Source organism: Salmo salar, chromosome 13 (genome assembly GCF_965601325.2).
Source record: "Salmo salar chromosome 13, fSalSal1, whole genome shotgun sequence".
Classification (NCBI taxonomy): domain Eukaryota; kingdom Metazoa; phylum Chordata; class Actinopteri; order Salmoniformes; family Salmonidae; genus Salmo; species Salmo salar.
The window spans coordinates 68,070,612-68,091,948 of NC_138303.1; the positions used below are offsets into that span (position 1 = coordinate 68,070,612).

At 41.5% G+C, this 21,337-nt stretch overlaps 1 protein-coding gene across 1 annotated transcript in view; it reads left to right on the top strand.

The window, feature by feature from the left end:
• LOC106567584 (calpain-5) overlaps positions 1–7,414 on the top strand; it is a 62,676-nt gene extending 55,262 nt beyond the window's left edge. The window contains exon 13 of the mRNA XM_014137084.3: positions 23–7,414. Coding sequence (XP_013992559.1) covers positions 23–205 — 183 coding nt within the window. The 3' untranslated portion in view covers positions 206–7,414. The remainder of the gene's footprint in view (positions 1–22) is intronic.
• The last annotated feature ends 13,923 nt before the right edge of the window (positions 7,415–21,337 follow it).

Sequence of the window (21,337 nt, forward strand, 5' to 3'; positions counted from 1 at the left end):
ACCTTGGGCCATACCATAATAGATCTACAATAAGAACGTCATTGTGGATACCTTCCTGGGTCAGGTGACCCTGTCCAGTGACCCAAACGACCGGCAGGAGCAGCACACGCTCCACCTGCGCGACAAGGGCAATCGCCAAGACAACGACCTCCCGGGCACGGTCACCGTGCGCCTCATCACCTGCATCACACTCATCAACATATGACGTCACAACCACCGCCGTCGCCGCTCTCGTCATGGAATGTCGAAGGAGCTTGACCTTTGTCATCTTGACGACCTTTCGCCCCCCCTTAAACCGAGCATGTCAGTTAAACGGTTAATCCCCCCCACCCCTGCTCCACCCAACCCAACACCCCCCTCAACATATACAGACACAGCTTTCTTTCTTTCTGACTCTTTCTCTCACTCTCACTGTTACACACACACACACACACACGCACACAAACACACAGGCCGTGTCTGAGTTCCAAATAGTAGGCTGATTGGGTATGCGAAAATATAAAGTTTTATAGTATGTGAAATATTGAACATTTTGTTTGCTTTAAATGCCAGGATGTCATACTCCATTTAATCTTTCCATCTAGTAGAATTCACTGCACACTAGTGAGGAAGAGAAGTGTCTTTTCAGACCCACCTAGGTGTGACAACAGCCGATAAACCGCTGATAATCAGCTACCAAAATTAATGAATGGTGGGAAACAAAGCGTTGTGCTTTAGATGACACATTCTCATTATGGGTGAGCCTGGTATGTTGATATTTGAAGCTTACTGCAGAAATATACTAAACAGTACATTCTAAATAGTATGAAGTATGATTAGTACACATATATCGTTTTAGTAAGTAGTAGGCAAGACTACTCCCTCTACATGCCTTCAACTCTCCCACACACACACACACACACACACACACACACACACACACACACACACTTTTAACATGCTCCTGCACCCCTCATGCATCTGCCAGCATCTCTAAGGGCTATACATCGCCTTAAGGCTGAGTGGGTCTCTTTAGGAGCCTGTGACCAGCCATATGTCGGGTGGGAGGGGGATCATTGTATTGGGTGGTATAGTGGGTGTAGCCTTGCCTCCTCCCCCCTCCATCACATCTATCCCCCTTTCCTCTTCCTCCTCCCACTCCCATCCCCTCGGACTATGCTACCCTTCGCTTCTACAGGTTGCCATGGACAAAATCGAGTTTAGCACGGCAAAAACATTATCTGCCTGCATTGCACACACCCCATTCCCCCTTTACACACAAATGTTTTATTTAATTTTTATTTAACCTTTTTATTTAACTAGGCATCACACTCTTAGCTTAGCAACCGGCACTTTTGATATGCCCCAGTGGAGTGACTGTGGAGCTCCGCCTGCCATATTCAAGTGCTTTACGGGACCAAAGACGGACCAGGCCCTCCCTCCCTCTCTCTTTTGCCGGCGGCAGTCGCCACTGTGCCACGTCAGTCGGTCATCTCTACGGCAACGCCACTGCCTGACGCTTCCTGAGTCATGGGACTCCTGTCAATTGACCTGAATCGCGTAAATCATGTGACCTGAGAGACAGCAGCTGTTGTGTGTGTGTGTGTGTGTGTGTGTGTGTGTGTGTGCATGCATTCGTACGTACGTGTTATGCCTGCGCCTTTGAACATCATGCACCTCGCCTGGCTCTGACAGGCTCACGGACATGGCTGGATGGAGGGATGAGCGGAAGAAGAGAGAGTGGACGGAGAGAAGAGGCAGGAAATCCGTCAGTCGACTCCTGCCAAAAACAACGTGCCATAGCCTTGTTCCTGGCTCTGACTCTGTTGTGACTCGATACCACTATTCCCGACCGGAACACAGTTTGGATTAGCATCGTTTTAAACTATTTGAAATGGTAGTGTGAAAAGTGTGGGTTTTTGTCTTGCCAAGACAGAGACTATCACGTCATTCAGAACCATCACTGTTACAGTCCCCAAAACCGTTAGCATTTCTTCTCACATAGATCATGTCGCGCTTTCTCTTTTGACCTGCTTTCCACAGGCTATTTATCTCAATCTTTGACAGTGGCAAGCGTTGGAGACAGAAGATATACAAGGAGATACAAGCCCCAAACGCTATGTTGTCATGTCGAGTATCTTTTCAGAAGTGCAATATGATTGCAGAGACTTTTCTAGAGCAGGATCTGACGTGGGATCCCACGTACGTTAAGAATCACTCCAGAGACATTTATTTTTTGAATGTAATGCGGAGAGCATCGACCGACCGATCTCGCTCTTTATCGAACCATCAGTTCCCTTTTACTTGTTTATGTGCTTGTTTCAGCGCCTTTTTCTTTTTTGCATTACTCGAACAACAATGGCATTTATTGCATTTTATTTATTTATTGTATAACTGTTTGCATATTTATTAATGCGTTTAATGAATTAATGTGTCTTGCATAGATCATTTTTAATGATATGTACATGGCCTTGTATTGTTCTTCTATTGTTACTATTCTATATTTCTTTATTCTTTCCATCTTCAGTGTTGGGAAACAAATGGTGGTGTTTAAGAATCAGCATGTTTACACTATTGCACATCATATCAATGCCATATCAAGATGTTTTAAAAGGGTCACTTTAAAGGTACTGATCAGTGACATCCACCACTCATAACAATATGTTTTTACTATTGACCATCGTTCATTGCTTCAAATGACGAAAATGCCATTCAAGTGCTGCGTGACATATGTATTTCCTTCTATGTTGTTCAGTTGCAGACTAAGACAGAGAGACTAAACTGGTTGCTAAAAAAAAAACAACTCTGAAAGGGATAGTTCATGCGAAATCTATTTTTGGGTCGAATTACCCTTACCTTGAGTTGTGTCTGAAGGCCCATAGTGACAGAATCTGCCAGTAGTTAGCATAATTAGAAGCGTCCAGATTCATTCATGTAAACAGCGGTGCCGATATTAGCAGAGCTGCTTTGCAAGCCGAAACTTCAAACTGTCTTGTTATAAGGCAATATGTTATACAAGTAACATATAGTAACAAAAACTGAAACAAAAAATAAAATTGGACAAACAATTTATTAAACTGAAATAAAATAATTCAGAAAAAAAACATTTTTAAAACTACACTACATGAACAAAAGTATGTGGATGCCTACTTGTTGAACCTCTCATTCCAAATCATGGACATTAATATGGAGTTGGTGCCCCTTTGCTGCTATAACAGCCTCCACTCTTCTGGGACAACTTTCCACTAGATGTTGGAACTTTGCTGCATGGACTTGCTTCCATTTAGCCACAAGAGCATTAGTGAGGTCGGGCACTAATCTTGGGCAATTAGGCCTGGCTCGCAGTCAGCGCTCCAATTCAGTGTGGTTGAGGTCATGGCTCTGTGCAGGCCAGTCAAGTTTTTCCACACCGATCTCGACAAACCCTTTCTGTATGGACCTCGCTTTGTGCACGGGGCATTGTCATGTTGAAACAGGAAAGGGGCTTCCCCAAACTGTTGCCACAAAGTTGTAAGCACAGAATCGTCTAGAATGTCATTGTATGCTGTACCGTTAAGATTTCACTGGAACTAAGGGGCCTAGCCAGACCATTATTCCTCCTCCACCAAAGTTTACAGTTGGCACTATGCATTTGGGCAGGTAGCGTTCTACTGGCATCCGTCAAGCCTGTAGCTAACAGGGAAGAAATCCGAGCGCGAATGTGAACCATAGGCGTGAGTACATTGCTAGAAAGGACAAAAGGAAATGTATTGTAGTGTCAGAAGATAGCAGCATGTGTCGGACAGAGATTAAAGAGAACACCCAAAAAACCTCAAAGTTCATCTGAACTGTGCCCACAAAGAATCATACAATTTCATTATAAAGCCAGGCACCAGCTATTAGTAGCTGCTCATCAACGGCAACCAACTTTAGCAGTTAACATGAAAAGAATAGAAAGATCAGAACCTAATTCAAGTTTAAAAAAAGAGAAGAAGCACTTGTTAATTTATTCATCCAGTCTGGCAAGTCCACAAGCCTTCAGATAATTCAACCAAACACCTGATCCCAAATGTAAAACCTGGCGCTGCTAGAGTAAACAGGTTGATTGCTTTGCAAATGGAAACAGCAACCTAGAAAGTTAAAGAGATTCTGAAAGAGGCATGGAAAAATAACCGAGTGTAGACGGATGGAGCAAGACAGGAATGACTACTTAATTTATGGGTATATCAGCCTGCTTCTATCACCCCTCCTCCAACAAGGCACAGCATGCGTCGCTCAACCTCCATCGGATTTAGCATCCATACACCGGAGAGGTAATTGACCGCAAGTGACATACCAGAGGAGAAGATCCTACTTGTCGTAACTGACAACGGGGCGAACATAGTCAAGGCAATCAAGCTATTACAGAACAGGCAAGAGAATGATCAACAACAACCAGAGCTGGCCATAGCTTTGAACGGTGTGGTGGAAATGTCTGAATCTGAGTTAGACACAGACGATCATCCTTTTAAATCCAAGTCACATTAAGATTGATTTATAATTTAAACCTAAACAAACCTATGACCTGACCCATCACCTTATGTATTATTGTCCCCCAGTGACAAGAAGTGACATCCCCACCAAGAATACAAACTATAGGCCTGCCATGCATGCATAATGCTACTTTCTGTCCCAAACACACACATTTTTAAACTGAAATGAAATAGAAATGATTTTATAAAACTCAAAGTAAATAAAAAATAGTACATCGTCTGAAGACTAGCTGAAACTAAACTGAATTTTAAATAAAAATCTAAAAACGAAAACAAAATCACAACTATAATAACCTAGATGTTTTGTCTCGATGAAGGAAATGTTCAAGTTACTCATAATGGCTGTAATTTAGTCAGGATCATTTTGAGATGATAATTAAGTTATAATGCCTGAGAAGCCGGTGTTTGGGGCATATATTGGCACGGGTGTTGTTAGGCCCGAGACGAAGTCGAGCCTCAAGATCACCCCCCAGAAGCCAACGTTCTGTTTATCCTCTAAGTAAAGTGTTACAGAGAATATAACACTATGGAGAGTAGGGTCATGGTTAAGGTAAAGGAAATAGAGTGCCATAGAGCGCATGCAGGTGTCGCAGGGTTAAAATACATCAAACCAAGCAAATTCATCTTTCATGCCAGGGAAGAAGAGGTCCTCTTGTCAATAAGGGGAAAGGTTGGTTTTCTGTTGCCAGGATGTAGCAATGTGTGTCCATTCAGCCAGACTGGTGCTCGGCTCTACTCTGACCAGGGGCTCCCGTGGTGGGCAGGCTGGCAGGTTAGCAGCAGCAGCCATTTTAGTTATTTATACGACTCAGTTTCACAATCTTGTTGTGACCCCCACAGACAAACAATGTCTTCAGTTAGGTAGTCCTTATCGTCAGCTATTGCTAGTGGTATAGTAGCTGTTGGCCGTATTGCAGCTTCTGTTCTGACCATATCTGAACCAATAATAGTCACCAGGACCAAGGGGTTGTATCACATGTGGTAGACCATCGCTCGTCTTTATAACTCAACAAAAATATGTGCCACAACGGTGCCAAAATGGATGGGAGGAAAAGACCATTGTACTGCAGACTACTGTGTTTTGTTGGTTAAGGTTCTACAGTAAATTAGCTTTGTTTGCCACTCTGGTGGACATCCAATAACTAGTTAAACATTGTGGGAATTGTCAAGCCTTTCTCGTTCCAATATGCTTTTTTTTGTGTCTTTGTCAAAAACATATGCTGGTTGAGATCTCATTGTGTTAACATTGCACATTCTTGTCATTTGCCAGAAGCATCACTTACTCAAGGTGCGATTGGTTTACCCTTGGTGAGCGGAGTGTCAATTCGGTGATCTGATTTTTCTGTCTCTGTGTATATTTTCTGATGGTCCATGCCAAATGTTTTAAGGACACAAAACGCATAAGAATGTTCAGAACTTTGGCCAGTTTTATATCAAACCAATAACACCAATGCATGAAGCAAATTACTTCAAATCAGCTCGCACAGTTTGATTTTCAAAGATATTATATTTTTAATCAAAGTGTTGTGAACAGTGTTACTACTTTCATATATTGAAGGCTTATGTTGCATACATGCATGTATTTTACAGATTCTGAACCTTTGAATTCAGCATCCCGAACAGTATGTACTGTATATGAAAAGTGGCAGCAACCAAAGTGTTTGTCCACTACTGCAGGACTCCCACTGGAAGAGATTGTTAGGCACCTTTCAAGGATAGGATCAGTACACCCTTACTTTCATCATTACCCCCTCCGTTTCAGAAAACATGTCAAGTCCTGCATCTTACAGGACACACTTTCGAAAGCCACGATCACTATCCCACTTCTGACGTCAGTGTGATAAACGTGGAGTCTGTAGTGGTCTGTAGTGGGCTGGGAACACCAGTTGCCTAGCCTAAAGATTAACACCCTATCCACAATTACAATAGGGCTATCCCAGTTGGGAGGGATTGTAATGTGCTTATCAAGTCCAGGGTCATTACAGTATATTCCTGACATTTCAGATGCAAGAGCGTATAATAGTTGAGAGACATTTTAAAGCAATGGTCCGCAAGAATACTTGTCAGATACTTATCCAGTTAAATTTGAAAGCAAAAAAAAAATGTTAGAGATGGACAACATGAAAAATGTGAGGAATACCGAAAATAAGTGATTGCGGAGAGTCTTTGTATTGTGTTTACGATTTATTTGGAATATGTGTTTTTATTAAAGCCTGTGTAGTGGCCAAATAGTACTTTCTATGTTTGAGTTGAACACAGACATCATCATGGTGCAATGATTTACGTATGTTAGCTCGTTTAACCTCGGAGCTACCTTGAGTTTGTTAGCCTGCATACCGCTGCATGTGAACTTTAAAGGACATTGGTCATGAAACTTCATTCATGTTTATGCTAGGTGTTACGTCATCTTTACGATAGCATTATGTAGATTGTATGACATTGCTCACTCAAATTTGCCAAGTCATTAGACACCTGTGGTGACCATGTTTCCAAAATGGCGTCTGATACGTTCGACGAATGAGCTTGTGATTCTCTTGTACTTTTCTGCGGATGTTTATTAACTCGAGACTGGAATATACTGCATGGTGACACTTATAGAAGATACTAAGGTCTTTATAACGAGTAGCCTATCTTTTATCAATATTTTATACTCTTGTTAATTTTATATATCCAATTAACCTTGTTCTCTACGCTTAACACTGATATGTTTACTGATAGCTAGATATCAGAAGGCTGTATCTTATGTACTGTATGCTTATCTGTGTGTTCTTACGTTGTCTTTTTTTGTTACTGTGCATGTTTGTTTGATTTGATTATCGGTTACACTGTGGTTATTTTATAGTTATGATCTGGAAATCATTTATTTTCATTTTCTATTTTATGTCAACTTGTGGCATGACTTTCAAATAAAACATTAAACCTGATTTATTTTCAATTTGATCTGTCAGAAATGGCTGCCAATGTGTGGTCCTGGGTTGGGGTCAAGTCCATTAAATTCAGGAAGTAAATTGAATCTAACCTTGGTGTAGTCACGTCTGTCTCGTTATACGGTTAGTAGTTAAGTTGTCGTTTAAAAACACAAGACCCTCAGTCTTCAAATGGCATTATCAACTGGCACATACACATAGTCCCCAAATCCACCCTATTCATACGCCAGGAATTACACAACTGTGTTAACCTTCCTTCTCCTCCTTATACATAGTGAGGTCCAAAATTATTGACACCTTGCACATTTTTATCAAGGGTGTCAATAATTTCAGACCCCACTGTAACGTGTCTTCAAAAAGTATTCATACCCCTTGAATTATTCCACATTTTGTTTTTACAGCCTGAATTCAAAATGGATTAAATATTTATTTTTTTCTAAGCCATCTTCACAAAATACCCCATAATGACAAAGTGATAAAACATTTTTTTAAATAAATTAAAATGAATTAGAGAAGTATCTAATTTACGTAAGTATTCACACCCCTGAGTCAATAATTTGTAGAAGCACCTTTGGCCGCGATTACAGCTTTGAGTGGTCTTGGGTATTACTGTATCGGCTTTACACATATGGATTTGGCAATTTTCTCCCATTCTTCCTTTGCAGATTTTCTCAAGATCTGTTAAGTTAGATGGTGAGCGGCAGTGAACAGCGATCTTCAGGTCTTCCACAGATTTAAAATGGAATTCAAGTCTGGGCTTTGGCTGGGCCACTCAATAACTTTCACATTCTTGTTCTGAAGGCATTCCAGCATTGCTTTTGCTGTCTGCTTGAGGTCATTGTCCCTCTCATCAAGGATTTGCCTGTATTTGACTCCATTCATTGCTCTTGCTAACCTTACCATTCTCACAGTCCCTATTGCTGAAAAGCATCCCCTGAAAAGCTGCCACTACCATGCTTTACATTAAGGATGTTGCTAGACTGGTGATAAGCTGCGCCTGGTTTTCTCCACACATAGCGCTTTGCATTTAGGCCAAAGAGTAACATTTTGGTCTCATCAGACCATTGCCTTACGCTCAGTCTTTCATGCACCTTTTTGCAAACTCCAGACGTGCTGTCATGTGCCCTTTTCTCAGGAGTGGCTTTCATCTGGCCACTCTCCCACAATGCCCAGAATGGTGACGTGCTGTAGAGACTGGTCCTTCTGGCAGGTTCTCCCATATCAGCTAAGGCACTCAGTAGTTTTGTCAGATTCGTCATTTGGTTCTTGGTCACCTCCCTGACCAAGGTCCTTCTTGCCTAGTTGCTCAGTTTGGTCAGACGGCTAGCTCTAGGAAGAGTCTTTTTCTTGTCATATCCAATTACGACCTTGTCTCATCGCTGCAACTCCCCAACAGGGTCGGGAGAGGCGAAGGTCGATTCATGCCCCCTCTGAAACATGACCCGCCAAATCGCGCTCCTTAACACATGCCCGCTTAACCCGGAAGCCAGCTGCACCAATGTGTCGGAGGAAACACCGTTTAACTGAAGATCGAAGTCAGCCTGCAGGTGCCCAGCCTGCCACAAAGAGTCGCTAGAGTGTGATGAGCCAAGTAAAGTCCCCCCGGCCTAACCCGGACAACGCTGGGCCAATTATGTGCCGCCCAATGGGACAAACCCGGGTCTGTGTTACAGCCTTATTCTAAAATTGATTACATTGCTTTTTTTTCTTCCGACATCAATCTACACACAATACCCCATAATGATGAAGCAAAAACTGGTTTTTAGAATGTTTAAAAATAACATTTACATAAGTATTCAGATCCTTTAATCAGTATTTTGAAGCATCTTTGAAGGTGATTACAGCTTTGAGTATTCTTGGGTATGATGCTACATGCATGGCACGTGTATTTGGGGAGTTTCTCCCATTCCTCTCTGTAGATCCTCTCCAGCTCTGTTGGATGGGTTGAATGGGGAGCGTCGCTGTATAGCTATTTTCAGGTCTCTCCAGAGATGTTCGATCAGGTTCAAGTCCGGGCTATGGCAGGGTCACTCAAGGACATTCAGATACGTGTCCCGAAGCCACTCCTTTGTGCTTAGGGTTGTTGTCCTGTTGGAAGGTGAACCTTCGCCCCAGTCTGTGGTCCTGAGCGCTCTGGAGCAGGTTTTCATCAAGGATCTCTCTGTACTTTGCTCGTTCATCTTTCCCTCAATCATGCCAGTCTCCCAGTCCCTGCACCTGAAAAACATCCCCACAGCATGATGTTGCCATCACCATGCTTCACTGTAGGGTTGGTATAGGCCAGGTGATGAGCGGTGCCTGGTTTCCTCCAGATGTGACACTTGGCATTCAGGCCAAAGTTCAATCTTGGTTTCATCAGACCAGAGAATCTTGTTTCTTGTGGTCGGAGAGTCCTTTAGGTGCCTTTTGCCGAACTCCAAGCGGGCTGTCATGTGCCTTTTACTGAGTGGCTTCTGTCTGGCCACTCTACCATAACGGCCTGATTGGTGGAGTGCTGCAGAGATGGTTGTCCTACTGGAAGGTTCTCCCATCTCCACAGAGGAACTCTGGAGGTCTGTCAGAGTAACCATCAGATTCTTGGTCACCTCCCTTTCTTGGCCGGGCGGCCAGCTCTAGGAAGAGTCTTGGTGGTTCCAAACTTCTTCCATTTAAGAATGATGGAGGCCACTCTTGGGGACCTTCAATGCTGCAGATTTTTTTTTGTACCCTTCCCCAGATGTGTGCCTCGACTCAATCCTATCTCAGAGGCCTTCTACGGACAATTCCTTTCATCTCATGGCTTGGTTTTGGCTTTGACATGCACTGTCAACTGTGGGACTTTATATAGACAGGTGTGTGGCTTTCCAAATCATGTCCAATACATTTAATTTACCACAGGTGGACTCCTATCAAGTTGTTGAAACATCTCAAGGATGATCAATGGAAACAGGATGCACCGGAGTTCAATTTGGAGTGTCATAGCAAAGGGGTGTGAATACTTACAATACCAGTCAAAACTTTAGACACACCTACTCATTCCAGGGTTTTTCTTAATCTTTACTATTTTCTGCATTGTAGAATAATAGTGAAGACTGTCACGAACCGGCTCGAAGTCCGTAACAAAAAGGGAGACAACGTGGAGATAAGGAATAACAAAATATATTTATTAACTGAAGTAAACTAAATACAATTAACAATGGTGTGTGTAGTCAGTAATCGGTAGTGTAAGTAAGTGTTTGCGTGCATAAACGTGATAATGAGGGGTGTTTAAAGGTGCCAAAGCAAACAAACAAAAGGCCACAAAAATGCCACAACCAAAATCTATCAGAGTGTCTGCATGGAGAGAGTCTCCTCAATGAATGGGGAAGTGGTGTATTTATCCTGGGATACACCCGGGCCAAGGTGTGTCCCATGTCGCTGACAACCCTCGCAGCTCCGCCCACCGACATCCTGTTAAGGAAAACAAGAGCAAATAGAAAGATTACGGCAAACATAGTGGGAGAGTCGTCATCAGACATCAAAACTATGAAATAGCACATATATAATCATGGAGTAACCAAAAAAGTGTTAAACAAATCAAAATATACTTTATATTTGAGATTCTTCAAATTAGCCACCCTTTGCCTTGATGAAAGCTTTGCTCACTCTTGGCATTCTCTCAACCAGCTTTATGATGTAGTCACCTGGAATGCATTTCCATTAGCAGGTGTGCCTTGTTAAAAGTTAATTTGTGGAATTTCTTTCCTTCTTAATGCGTTTGAACCAATCAGTTGTATTGTGAATAGGTACAGTAGGGGTGGTATACAGAAGATAGCCCTATTTGGTAAAAGACCAAGTCCATATTATGGCATGAATAGCTCAAATAAGCCAAGAGAAACAACATTCCATCATTACTTTAAGACATGAAGGTCAGTCAGTCCAGAAAATCTCAAGAACTTTGACAGTTTCTTCAAGTGCAGTTGCAAAAACCATCAAGCGCTATGATGAAAATGGCTCTCATGAGGACCGCCACAGGAAAGGAAGACCCAGACTCTAACTCTGCTGCAGAGGATAAGTTCATTAGAGTTACCAGCCTCAGATTGCAGCCCAAATAAATGCTTCACAGAGTTCAAGTATCTCAACATCAACATCAACATCAAGTATCTCACATCTCAACATCAACTGTTCCGAGGAGACTGTGTGAATCAGGCCTTCATGGTTGAATTTCTGCTTAGAAACCACTACTAAAGGACACCAATACGAAGAAGAGACTTGCTTGGGCCAAGAACACAAGTAATGGACATTAGACCAGTGGAAATATGTCCTTTGGTCTGTTGAGTCCAAAATTGAGATTTTTGGTTTCAACCGCAGTGTCTTTGTGAGATGTAGAGTAGGTGAACGGATGATGTCCGCATGTGTGGTTCCCACCGTGAAGCATGGAGGAGGTGGTGTGATGTTGAGAGGGTTCATTGCTGGTGACACTGTCAGTGATTTATTTAGAAGCCAAGGCACACTTAACCAGCATGGCTACCACAGCATTCTGCAGCGATACACCATCCCATCTGGTTTGAGTTAAGTGCGACTATCATTTCTTTTTCAACAGGACAATGACCCAAAACACACCTCCAGGCTGTGTAAGGGCTATTTGACCAAGGAGAGTGATGGAGTGCCGCATCAGATGACCATGTAGAAAATAGTTAAAATAAAGAAAAAACATTGAATAGGTAGGGGTGTCCAAACTTTTGACTGGTACTGTTTGTAAATGAGATATTTCTGTATTTAATTTACAAAAAAAATTGTGTGTAGATTGGTGAAAAAGAACATCTATTTAAATAAATTTTGAATTCAGGCTGTAACACAACAAAATGTGTAATAAGTCAAACGGTATGAATACTTTCTGAAGGCACTATATATTACATTACAATGTGTTTTGTGGGACAATAGGTGCAGGTTGGAGGAAGGGATTGGGCGGAGGAGAGCAGATATGTATCTTGCATCTAGCCCTGCTGCCTGTGTCTAAGCAGCCAAGTGACCAAACCTGACCAGTCTGGCACCATCTGCCACCCCATGACATCTCAGTCCCCAGCCTCTTCCTCTTCCCCCCCTCCTTCCCCCTCCTCCCTTCTGACTGACTGGTCACTGTGCCTGTCTGGTGCACTAAGCCCGCCTCCCTGCTAATGGAGATCAGCTGTCCGACTGAATGAGCGAGAGAGTCACTCTTCTACTAGACAGCAACAGGTACCTCAGAGAGAGAAGAAGGAAAGGGGGAGAGCATGTGACAGCATGAGAGAGGACAAACAGAGACCAAGACTGCAGCAAGTGGAAAGATTTCAAGAGAGCTTTTCTTTTGGTCACCCTGCTTCTTTCCATTGATTCATCTGCTACCTGGCTGTTACCAGTTGCCTGGACTTACCAGAGTGGAAGAGAGGGACAAGGAAAGAGGAATGAAGCGAGGAGACAGAGGAACTGGGGTGTCTTGAGTGGTAAGTAAGGAAGTAAATAAGTAAATGATGTAAAGCAGTCAGGGCTGAGGGCTTAGCTGTCCCAGGGCACAGTGTTGACGCCTTTCCTCGGGCATTAGTTACTCAAAGCCTCTTACGGCTTGCTCGCCGCTCACAGCCAGCTCAAGCCCACTGCATGCTCCCTCCGTACCAGGCCTCAAAGGGGACCATTTATACTCTGACTTAGAGAAACAGAACGTGACTCTTTCTGTGCGTGTGTGTGTGTGTTGGTTGGGAGTGTGTAGGGTGTGTGTGTATGTATGTTGCCAGAACGTGTGTTCAAGTGGATTTGTACTTTTTTTTAAATTAAATGAAGTTGGTAAAATATGATTAAATGACCCTTGTTGATGATCAATTACTTGAGAAGGAGACCAAGTCAAGACTCTGGACCAGGTGGATTCAGTATATAGTAAGGCAGTTTATTATGAGACAAAGATATTTGGCTGAGCGTGCACGGGCTCGTTCGTTTAGCTCTTAAGGAACTAGCAGAAGAGAGAGCCCCGAAACATAGTGTACATCCAATTTATACAATGAAATAACAGTGTGTTGACGTTGAGTCTAGTAGGTCCGCTCTCCTGACTGGTCGATGAGTGGAGGGACGGTCCACTCTCCAGGTGGTGTCGACTTCCCATTGGCCCTTGGCAGTGTCCGTTGTCCTCGGAGTCCAACACACCTAAGTGTGTGTGTGTGTGTGTGTGTGTGTGTGTGTATTTCTGGTAATTCGTGTCTGGGTGCTTGCGATATTCATGGAATGTTGTTCTTTACACCAGTGGTCAGTTCGTGTGGCTAGGGCGCCTTCATGTCTTGACATTTTTGTGTGAGTTTCTTAAGTCAGCCATCTGTCCTCTGGGTGTGGTCGTGATTGGTATCACTTGGTTGCTCAATATGTCTCTGGAATTTTGTTGTGTGCTGTTGTGAAACATGTACAAATGCCCTCCTTATATATCATTAGGTAAAACGTTAGATTTATTTTTATTACAAATCCCCCTCTTCACGTCTGCAAGACGTGACAAGGAAAAGGGGAACAAGCTTGCTCGGCGGTAGGTACTTGTCGTCTCATTGATCTGAACTTTGACTCGGTCCGTAGCTCACCATCTGCTCCGTTATCATCTCTCTAGAGTTCTGGTGATTAAACCTCTTGCACACGGGACCAAACAACAACCACACAATCCAAACACACTCATACAGGTGAAAGCAGCCCATAATACAGTTCTTGCAACACTTTTCCATTTCCCAAACATGAGCTGTGTTATCAAAAATGTACGTACAGCAATGAACCTAATCATTCTACCTATACCATCCTCTTTGCCCGTATCCTATCGAGAGTCAGTCTATTTTACCAGGTCATGAGGGAGGTTGCGGATAATTGGTCAGAGAACCTCTTTACTGCATCCCCTGTTTCATTCATTAATCTCTGTTAATTAAAAGATGTCATCAATTCAATCCACATTATTATTTATTGTCAACTACCAACATAATGTAGTGTTAAAGCCTTCACATATTTGATTCATAACTTTGTATTCATCTGGAACCTCCCTGAGGATGCCAATAGCATCCATCTAGACAAAGCCATTCCCATCCTGATCAAAACTCCTCCTGTACCTTCTTTAGCCTCCTACAACTGGTCTCTGATAGTTAATTCAAACTGGTTGGACCAATAACCCCAGGGCGCAAGTTCCTAACCACCCTTTGTGGTAATTCCTGTCGTATGCGTCCTTTGCTGGTACTAGCCCACCCTTCATCAGTTCTAGGTGCTATGAGGTTAAACTTTTTCTCCTGTGCTTTCAAACCTAAGTCAGTCACATTAACAATTACCTTTCCAGTCATTTAAATCATCTTAATTCTCGGTGCCATTCTTGTATCTATAACACTGGTGCTCATCAGGAATTTAGGTGAACCGAGGTGGGTCAGCTGAGTACTTCAATCTGGCCAACCCATATTCCTGTACAGTTGTCTGCTTCCCCAGAAAATTGTTTCATGTTTATCTTGAATTCTACATCTTGATCTTCTTTGATTCCTTATTCTGTATGTCACTCATCAGTGTATTATATAGTTTATCTTTCACTTCTTCTCAATGACAACGATAACCTATGTTTAGTACCAGTAGGTGGTGGATCTGAATATATCAGAAAGATTAGGCTATGATGCAGCTCAGAGTTTCTACTCTTCCCAAAAACCGTCAACCCTCTCTTGCCCTTAGTCTCTCTGCTTGGTACCACCCCATACTCACACCTCTAGGAGCACACACAGTGATGAACGGTCGGGATAGGAAATCTTCGTTAAGGAGGTAACCCCCGGACCTTATTGGTTCTCGGTTCTTCTCCTAACTCTGTGTGTGATCATCAGTGCTCATATGTGTACATACCTTTTTGCAGTGGGTAACGTGGACCCAAGTGACTCTCTCAGCTTTCCTAATGGCAAAGGAAATGGCTTAACAGCACCTGGTATGGGCCTTCCCAACGGGACTGCTTCCAGTTTTTTTCTCCTCAGGGACAGGATCCACACCCAGTCTCCTGGTTGGATTGAGTGAATCACCTTCTCTTGTAATTCACCTGTTGGACACAAAATCTTGGACATACGAGTTTGGTTAAAAAACAGTCTTCTCATGTGTTCTGCTAGTATTTCTTCACTTCTATGTCTACTTTTTTTTTTTACCATATTCTTGTCCACCAAGTAAGTTGGGAACACTTCTACCCAATTGCTATGCTTATTTGTTATTTTTTAAACACCCCTTTTTACCAAATGATATTCACGTAGCATAATCAGATCAAAATGACTAATCTAAATTACTCCCCAAAGAAAAATTATTGTACCCTTTTCGTCATTTTGTCTTCTCATTGGTTCAAATTATCAATTTTGTCTAAGAACTTTAACTTCATCATAATTATCAGTTCTCCAAATTTCCTTAAAGTCAGTATCCCAAATGACCTTAAATCCATCATCCAATGGCTTTTCATTGCGGCTGATCAGACCACAAAAGGAAAAGTCACCAGTGGGGTCAAAAAATCATACCCCTTTTTCAGAACCGTTTTTCCTTTCCTACTTCATTAGACAAATGAAAGCTAATAACCTTATCTACATTTTGTATCTCAAGTTCCCAGAACATTCCCTATCAAAAGAAATTCACGTGTTTAATTAAAACTCAGAAAATAAAACTTTAAAATGCCATGTGTGTCTACCCCTTTAATATATCCTGTCCCTAGGAAAAAAAAATGTCAAGCGCTCCATATTCCATAAAATAACCACTTGGTCAGCATTTCCTCATACTACACCGATTCAAAACCCCAAAAGTTACCTACAAACAAAACCTAAAAATGCTTATACTTCCATTGTATTCCCCCCAATCATTAGTTTTAAACTTAATTGAACATGCGCTACCCTTTTATACAATACTGTACTTCAATCTATGAAACCCCATATTTTAACGTACTGTTTAACCAATTTGACCCAAGATTGCTTAAAACGTTAAAACCCCTTCAGTTTGTCTGCAAACCTACCCATTCTGTTTGTTAGGAATACCCTGCCATTATACACAACTGTGTTTAATGTGCACCTTCCCTGTTAATTTAAAATTAACTCCACCTGTAATTCACTTTAATGACTTGACATTTTTCCACGTAATGGAAACAGAGTATAATGTTGAAATACATAAACTTCCTTTTCTAATGCACTGGTGTTACCTAAACATGTCTCTGGAATTTTGTTGTGTGCTGTTGTGAAACATGTTGTACAAATGCCCTCCTTATATATCATTAGGTAAAACGTTAGATTTATTTTTATTACACCCTAGTGAAGTATAATCTGGTAGGATTGTGAGTGACAATGAGAAAAGGCATTTGAAGTTGGCACTTAAGGTATCTAAGTTCTAGATTTCCTTGTGCGTGTTGTTTTTTAACTTCTACGGATCCGTGTCCCTAAACCGGGACGGTTGCTGCTAATGTGCACTAATGTGACTAGAATGACATTGTAAACAACAGCCAACTTTCCGGGACATAGACATGTCTTTAAATGGACAGAAAGCTTAAATTATTTTTTATCTAACTGCAGTGTCCAATTTACAGTAGCTATTACAGTGAAAACATACCATGCTATTGTTTGAGGAGAGTGCACAACAACAAAACACTTATCATGGCAACTGGTTTGATACATTCACCTCTGAATGTCAATAATGTACTTACATTCAGTAATCTTGCTCTGATTTGTCATCCTGAGGGTCCCAGAGATAAAATGTAGCATAGTTTTGTTTGATAAAATCAATTTTTATATTCAAATGTAGGAACTTGGTTCTACAATTTGAACCCTTTTTTTATTTGTAATATCTTTTACCAGATCTAATGTGTTATATTCTTCTACATTAATTTCACATTTCCACAAACTTCAGTGTTTACTTTCAAATCAAGTATCAAGAATATGCATGTCCTTGCTTCAGGTCCTGAGCTTCAGGCAGTTAGATTTGGGTATGTCATTTTAGGCGAAAATTGAAAAATGTTGGACATCAGACATCAATGGATATCAGCCATTGATCAGAGAACATTTTTTTTTGCAACATCTTTGAAATGCAAGCGAAAGGCCATAATCTATTATTCCAGCCCAAGCGCAATTAAGATTTTGGCCACTAGATGGCAGCAGTGTTTAGTTTTAGACTGATCCAATGAACCTCTGCATATCTGTTCAAAAATGTTGTATCAAGACTTCCGAAATGTGCCTAATTTGGTTTACTAATACATTTTCAAGTTCCTAATTGGGCATTCTCCTCAAACAATAGCATGGTATTCTTTCACTGTAAAAGCTACTGTAAATTGGACATTAGCCTGCGTTAGCTCAACCGTCCCGCGGGGGGGGACACTGATCCCGTAGTGTTTAAATAAAGATTCTTAAGCCTTGAGACAATTGGATTGTGTATGTGTACTATTCAGAGGTTGAATGGGCAAGACAAAATATTTAAGTGCTATTGAATGGGGTATGGTAGTAGGTGCAAGGCGCACCAGTTTGAGTGTGTGAAGAACTGCAACGCTGCTGGGTTTTTCACACTTGACAGTTTACCGTGTGTGTCAAGAATGGTCCACCATCCAGTTTCAGACCCCACTGTACAGTGTCTTCAGAAAGTATTCATACCACTTTAATTATTCCACATTCTGTTGTGTTACAGCCTGAATTCAAAATGGATTAACTCGATTTTCTCTCACCCATCTTCACATAATACCCCACAATGACAAAGTGAAAACAAGTTTCTAGAAATGTTGGCAAATGTATTAAAAATGAAATACAGAAATATCTCATTTACAAACCCCTGAGTCAATACATGTTAGAATAACCTTTGGCAGTGATTACAGCTGTGCGTCTTTCTGGGTAAGTCTCTAAGAGCTTTGCACACCTGGATTGTACAATATTTGCACATTATTTGTTTTAAATTTATTCAAGCGCTGTCAAGTTGGTTGTTGATCATTGCTAGACAGGCATTTTCAAGTCTTTCCATAGATTTTCAAGCCGATTTAAGTAAAAATTGTAACTAGGCCACTCTGGGACATAAAATGTCATCTTAGTAAGCAACTCCAGTGTTTATGTCCAGCTGAAAGATTAATTTGTCTCCCAGGGTCTGGTGGAAAGACGGAACCAGGTTTTCCTTAAGGGTTTTGCCTGTGCTAAGCCTTATTCCGTTTCTTTTTATCCTAAAAAGCTTCCCAGTCCTTGCCGATGACAAGCAAACCCATAACATGATGTAGCCAACACTATGCTTGAAAATATGATGAATGGTCTTCAGTGATGTTCTATTTGTCCCAAACATAACACTTTGTATTTAGGACATAAAGTACATTTCTTTGCCACATTTTTTAATGTTTTACTTTAGTGCCTTATTGCAAACAGAATGCATGTTTTGTAATATTTGTATTCTGTACAGGCTTCCTTCTTTTCACTCTGTCATTTAGGTTAGTATTGTGGAGTAATGTTGTTGATCCATCTTTGTTTTTCTCCTATCACAGCCATTAAGCTCTGTAACTGTTTTAAATGAACCATTGGCATCATGGTGAAATGCCTGAGCAGTTGCCTTCCTCTCCGGCAACTGAGTAAGGAAGGACGCCTGTATCTATGTAGTAACTGGGTGTATTGATATACAATCCAAAGTGTAATTTGTTACTTTACAATACTAAAGGGATAGTCAATGTGTGCTTTTTTTAACACATCTACCAATAGGTGCCCTTCTTTGCGAGGCATTGGAAAGCCTCCCTGGTCTTTGTGGTTGAATCCGTGTTTGAAATTCACTGCTAGACTGAGGGACCTTACAATTATCTGTATGTGTGGGGTACAGAGATGAGGTAGTCATTCAAAAATTATTTTGAACACTATTATTGCACACAGAGTCCATGCAACTTATTATGTGACTTGTTAAAAAAAAATACTCCTGAACTTATTTAGGCTTGCCATAACAAAGGGGTTGAATACTTATTGACTCAAGATATTTCAGCTTTACATTTTTATTTAATTAGCAAACATTTCTAAAAACATAATTCCACTTTGACATTATGAGGTATTGTGTGTAGGCCAGTGACGCACAATCTCAATTTAATCAATTTTAATTTCAGGCTGTAACACAACAACATTTTTGAAAAAGTCAAGAGGTGTGAATACTTGCTGGAGGCACTGTACAACAATGCTGGGCAGACCATTATTTTATAGCTAACATGGCTATGCCCCCATAGGATGACAATGCCCCCATCCACATGGCACCAGTGGTCACTGAATGGTTTGATGAGCATGAAAACGATGTAAACCATATGACATGGCAGTCTCAGTCACCAGATCTCAACCCAATTGAATGCTTATGGAAGATTCTGGAGTGGCCCCCGAGACAGCGTTTTCCATCACCATCAACAAAACACCAAATGATGGAATTTCTCATGGAAGAATGGTATCAAAACCCTCCAATAGAGTTCCAGACACTTGTAGATTTTAAGCCAAGGTACATTGAAGCAGTTCTGGCTCATGGTGGCCCTACGCACTATTAAGACATGTTTGTGTTTCCTTTATTTTTGGATTATGTGACTGAAAAGGGACATGTACTGAGATGTCTAGTTTGACAGAACTTTGTTGGTGGGGGTGGGACAGGTTTTAAGGTCCTGCACTCTGGTTCTTCCAATGATTTCTGCATCATGAAATGTTCGATTAGGATCAATGTTTCCTCTAATTTCAGGAATGCTGAGCGCAAACTTAAACATTGTGAAAATTCTGTGCAACAGCCTACAGTAGCAGCCAATGTGTGGTGTTCAATGTAGGCCTGCATGAGACTTAAAAAAAACATGCAGGGTTTGACATTAACCTGCTTATCCACTTGTCCTTCAGTCAAGGTGACTGAAAATGTTGTGTTGTTTGATGCAAGAAACCACTTTACAAAATAAAATGCATTATTATTCACATACCATTATTACAGAGAATCAGACAAATTATGCTACCCTCTGCCTATTGGCTACTTAGTCTATTCCAGCCAGTCTCAAAATACAACACTGCCCCTTTAAGACAAAAAAACCCCTTGTTATCTGACTTGCTTTTCAAAGATGTTCAGAAACGTTTTGTGCTCTTGTTGGAAGCAATCCCTCCCGTATTGCCGACTACAAATTATCTATAATCGGGCTAATAGCTCACTAACTAGCAAGGATATGAACAAAATGTGCACACGTGGCTGCATGCAGGTCTCGCTTTGATCTCAAAACAAGCACATCTGCTCACTACCGCTTATGCTGTAAGTACAGTCCAGTTCAAAGTAAATGGCACAGATCCATACAGTGCATTCAGAAAGTATTCAGACCTCTTAACTTTTTCCACATTTTTGTAACATTAAACCTTATTCTAAAATTGATTAAATAGTTTCCCCCCTCATCAATTTACACACAATTCCCCATAATGACAAAGCAAAAACTTTTTTATTTTTTATTTTTGCAAATGTATATATAAAAAAAAACGGAAATATCAAATTTTTATAAGTATTTAGACCCTTTACACAGTACTTTGTTGAAGCACCTTTGGCATCGATTATAGCCTCAAGTCTTCTTGCGTATGATGCTACAAGCTTGGTACACCTGTATTTGGGGAGTTTCTCCCATTCTTCTCTGCAGATCCTCTGAAGCTCTGTCAGGTTGGATGGGGAGCGTCGCTGCACAGCTATTTCAGGTCTCTCCAGAGATGTTTGATCGGGTTCAAGTCTCTGGCTGGGCCACTCAAGGACATTCAGAGATTTGTACCGAAGCGACTCCTGCATTGTCTTGGCTGTGTGCTTAGGGTCGTTGTCCTGTTGGAAGGTGAACCGTTGCCACAGTCTGAGGTCCTGAGCGCCCTGGAGCAGGTTTTCATCAAGGATCTCTCTGTACTTTGCTCCGTTCATCTTTCTCTCAATCCTGACTAGTCTCCCAGTCCCTGCCTCTGAAATACATCCCCACAGCCTGATGCTGCTATCACCATGCTTCACCGT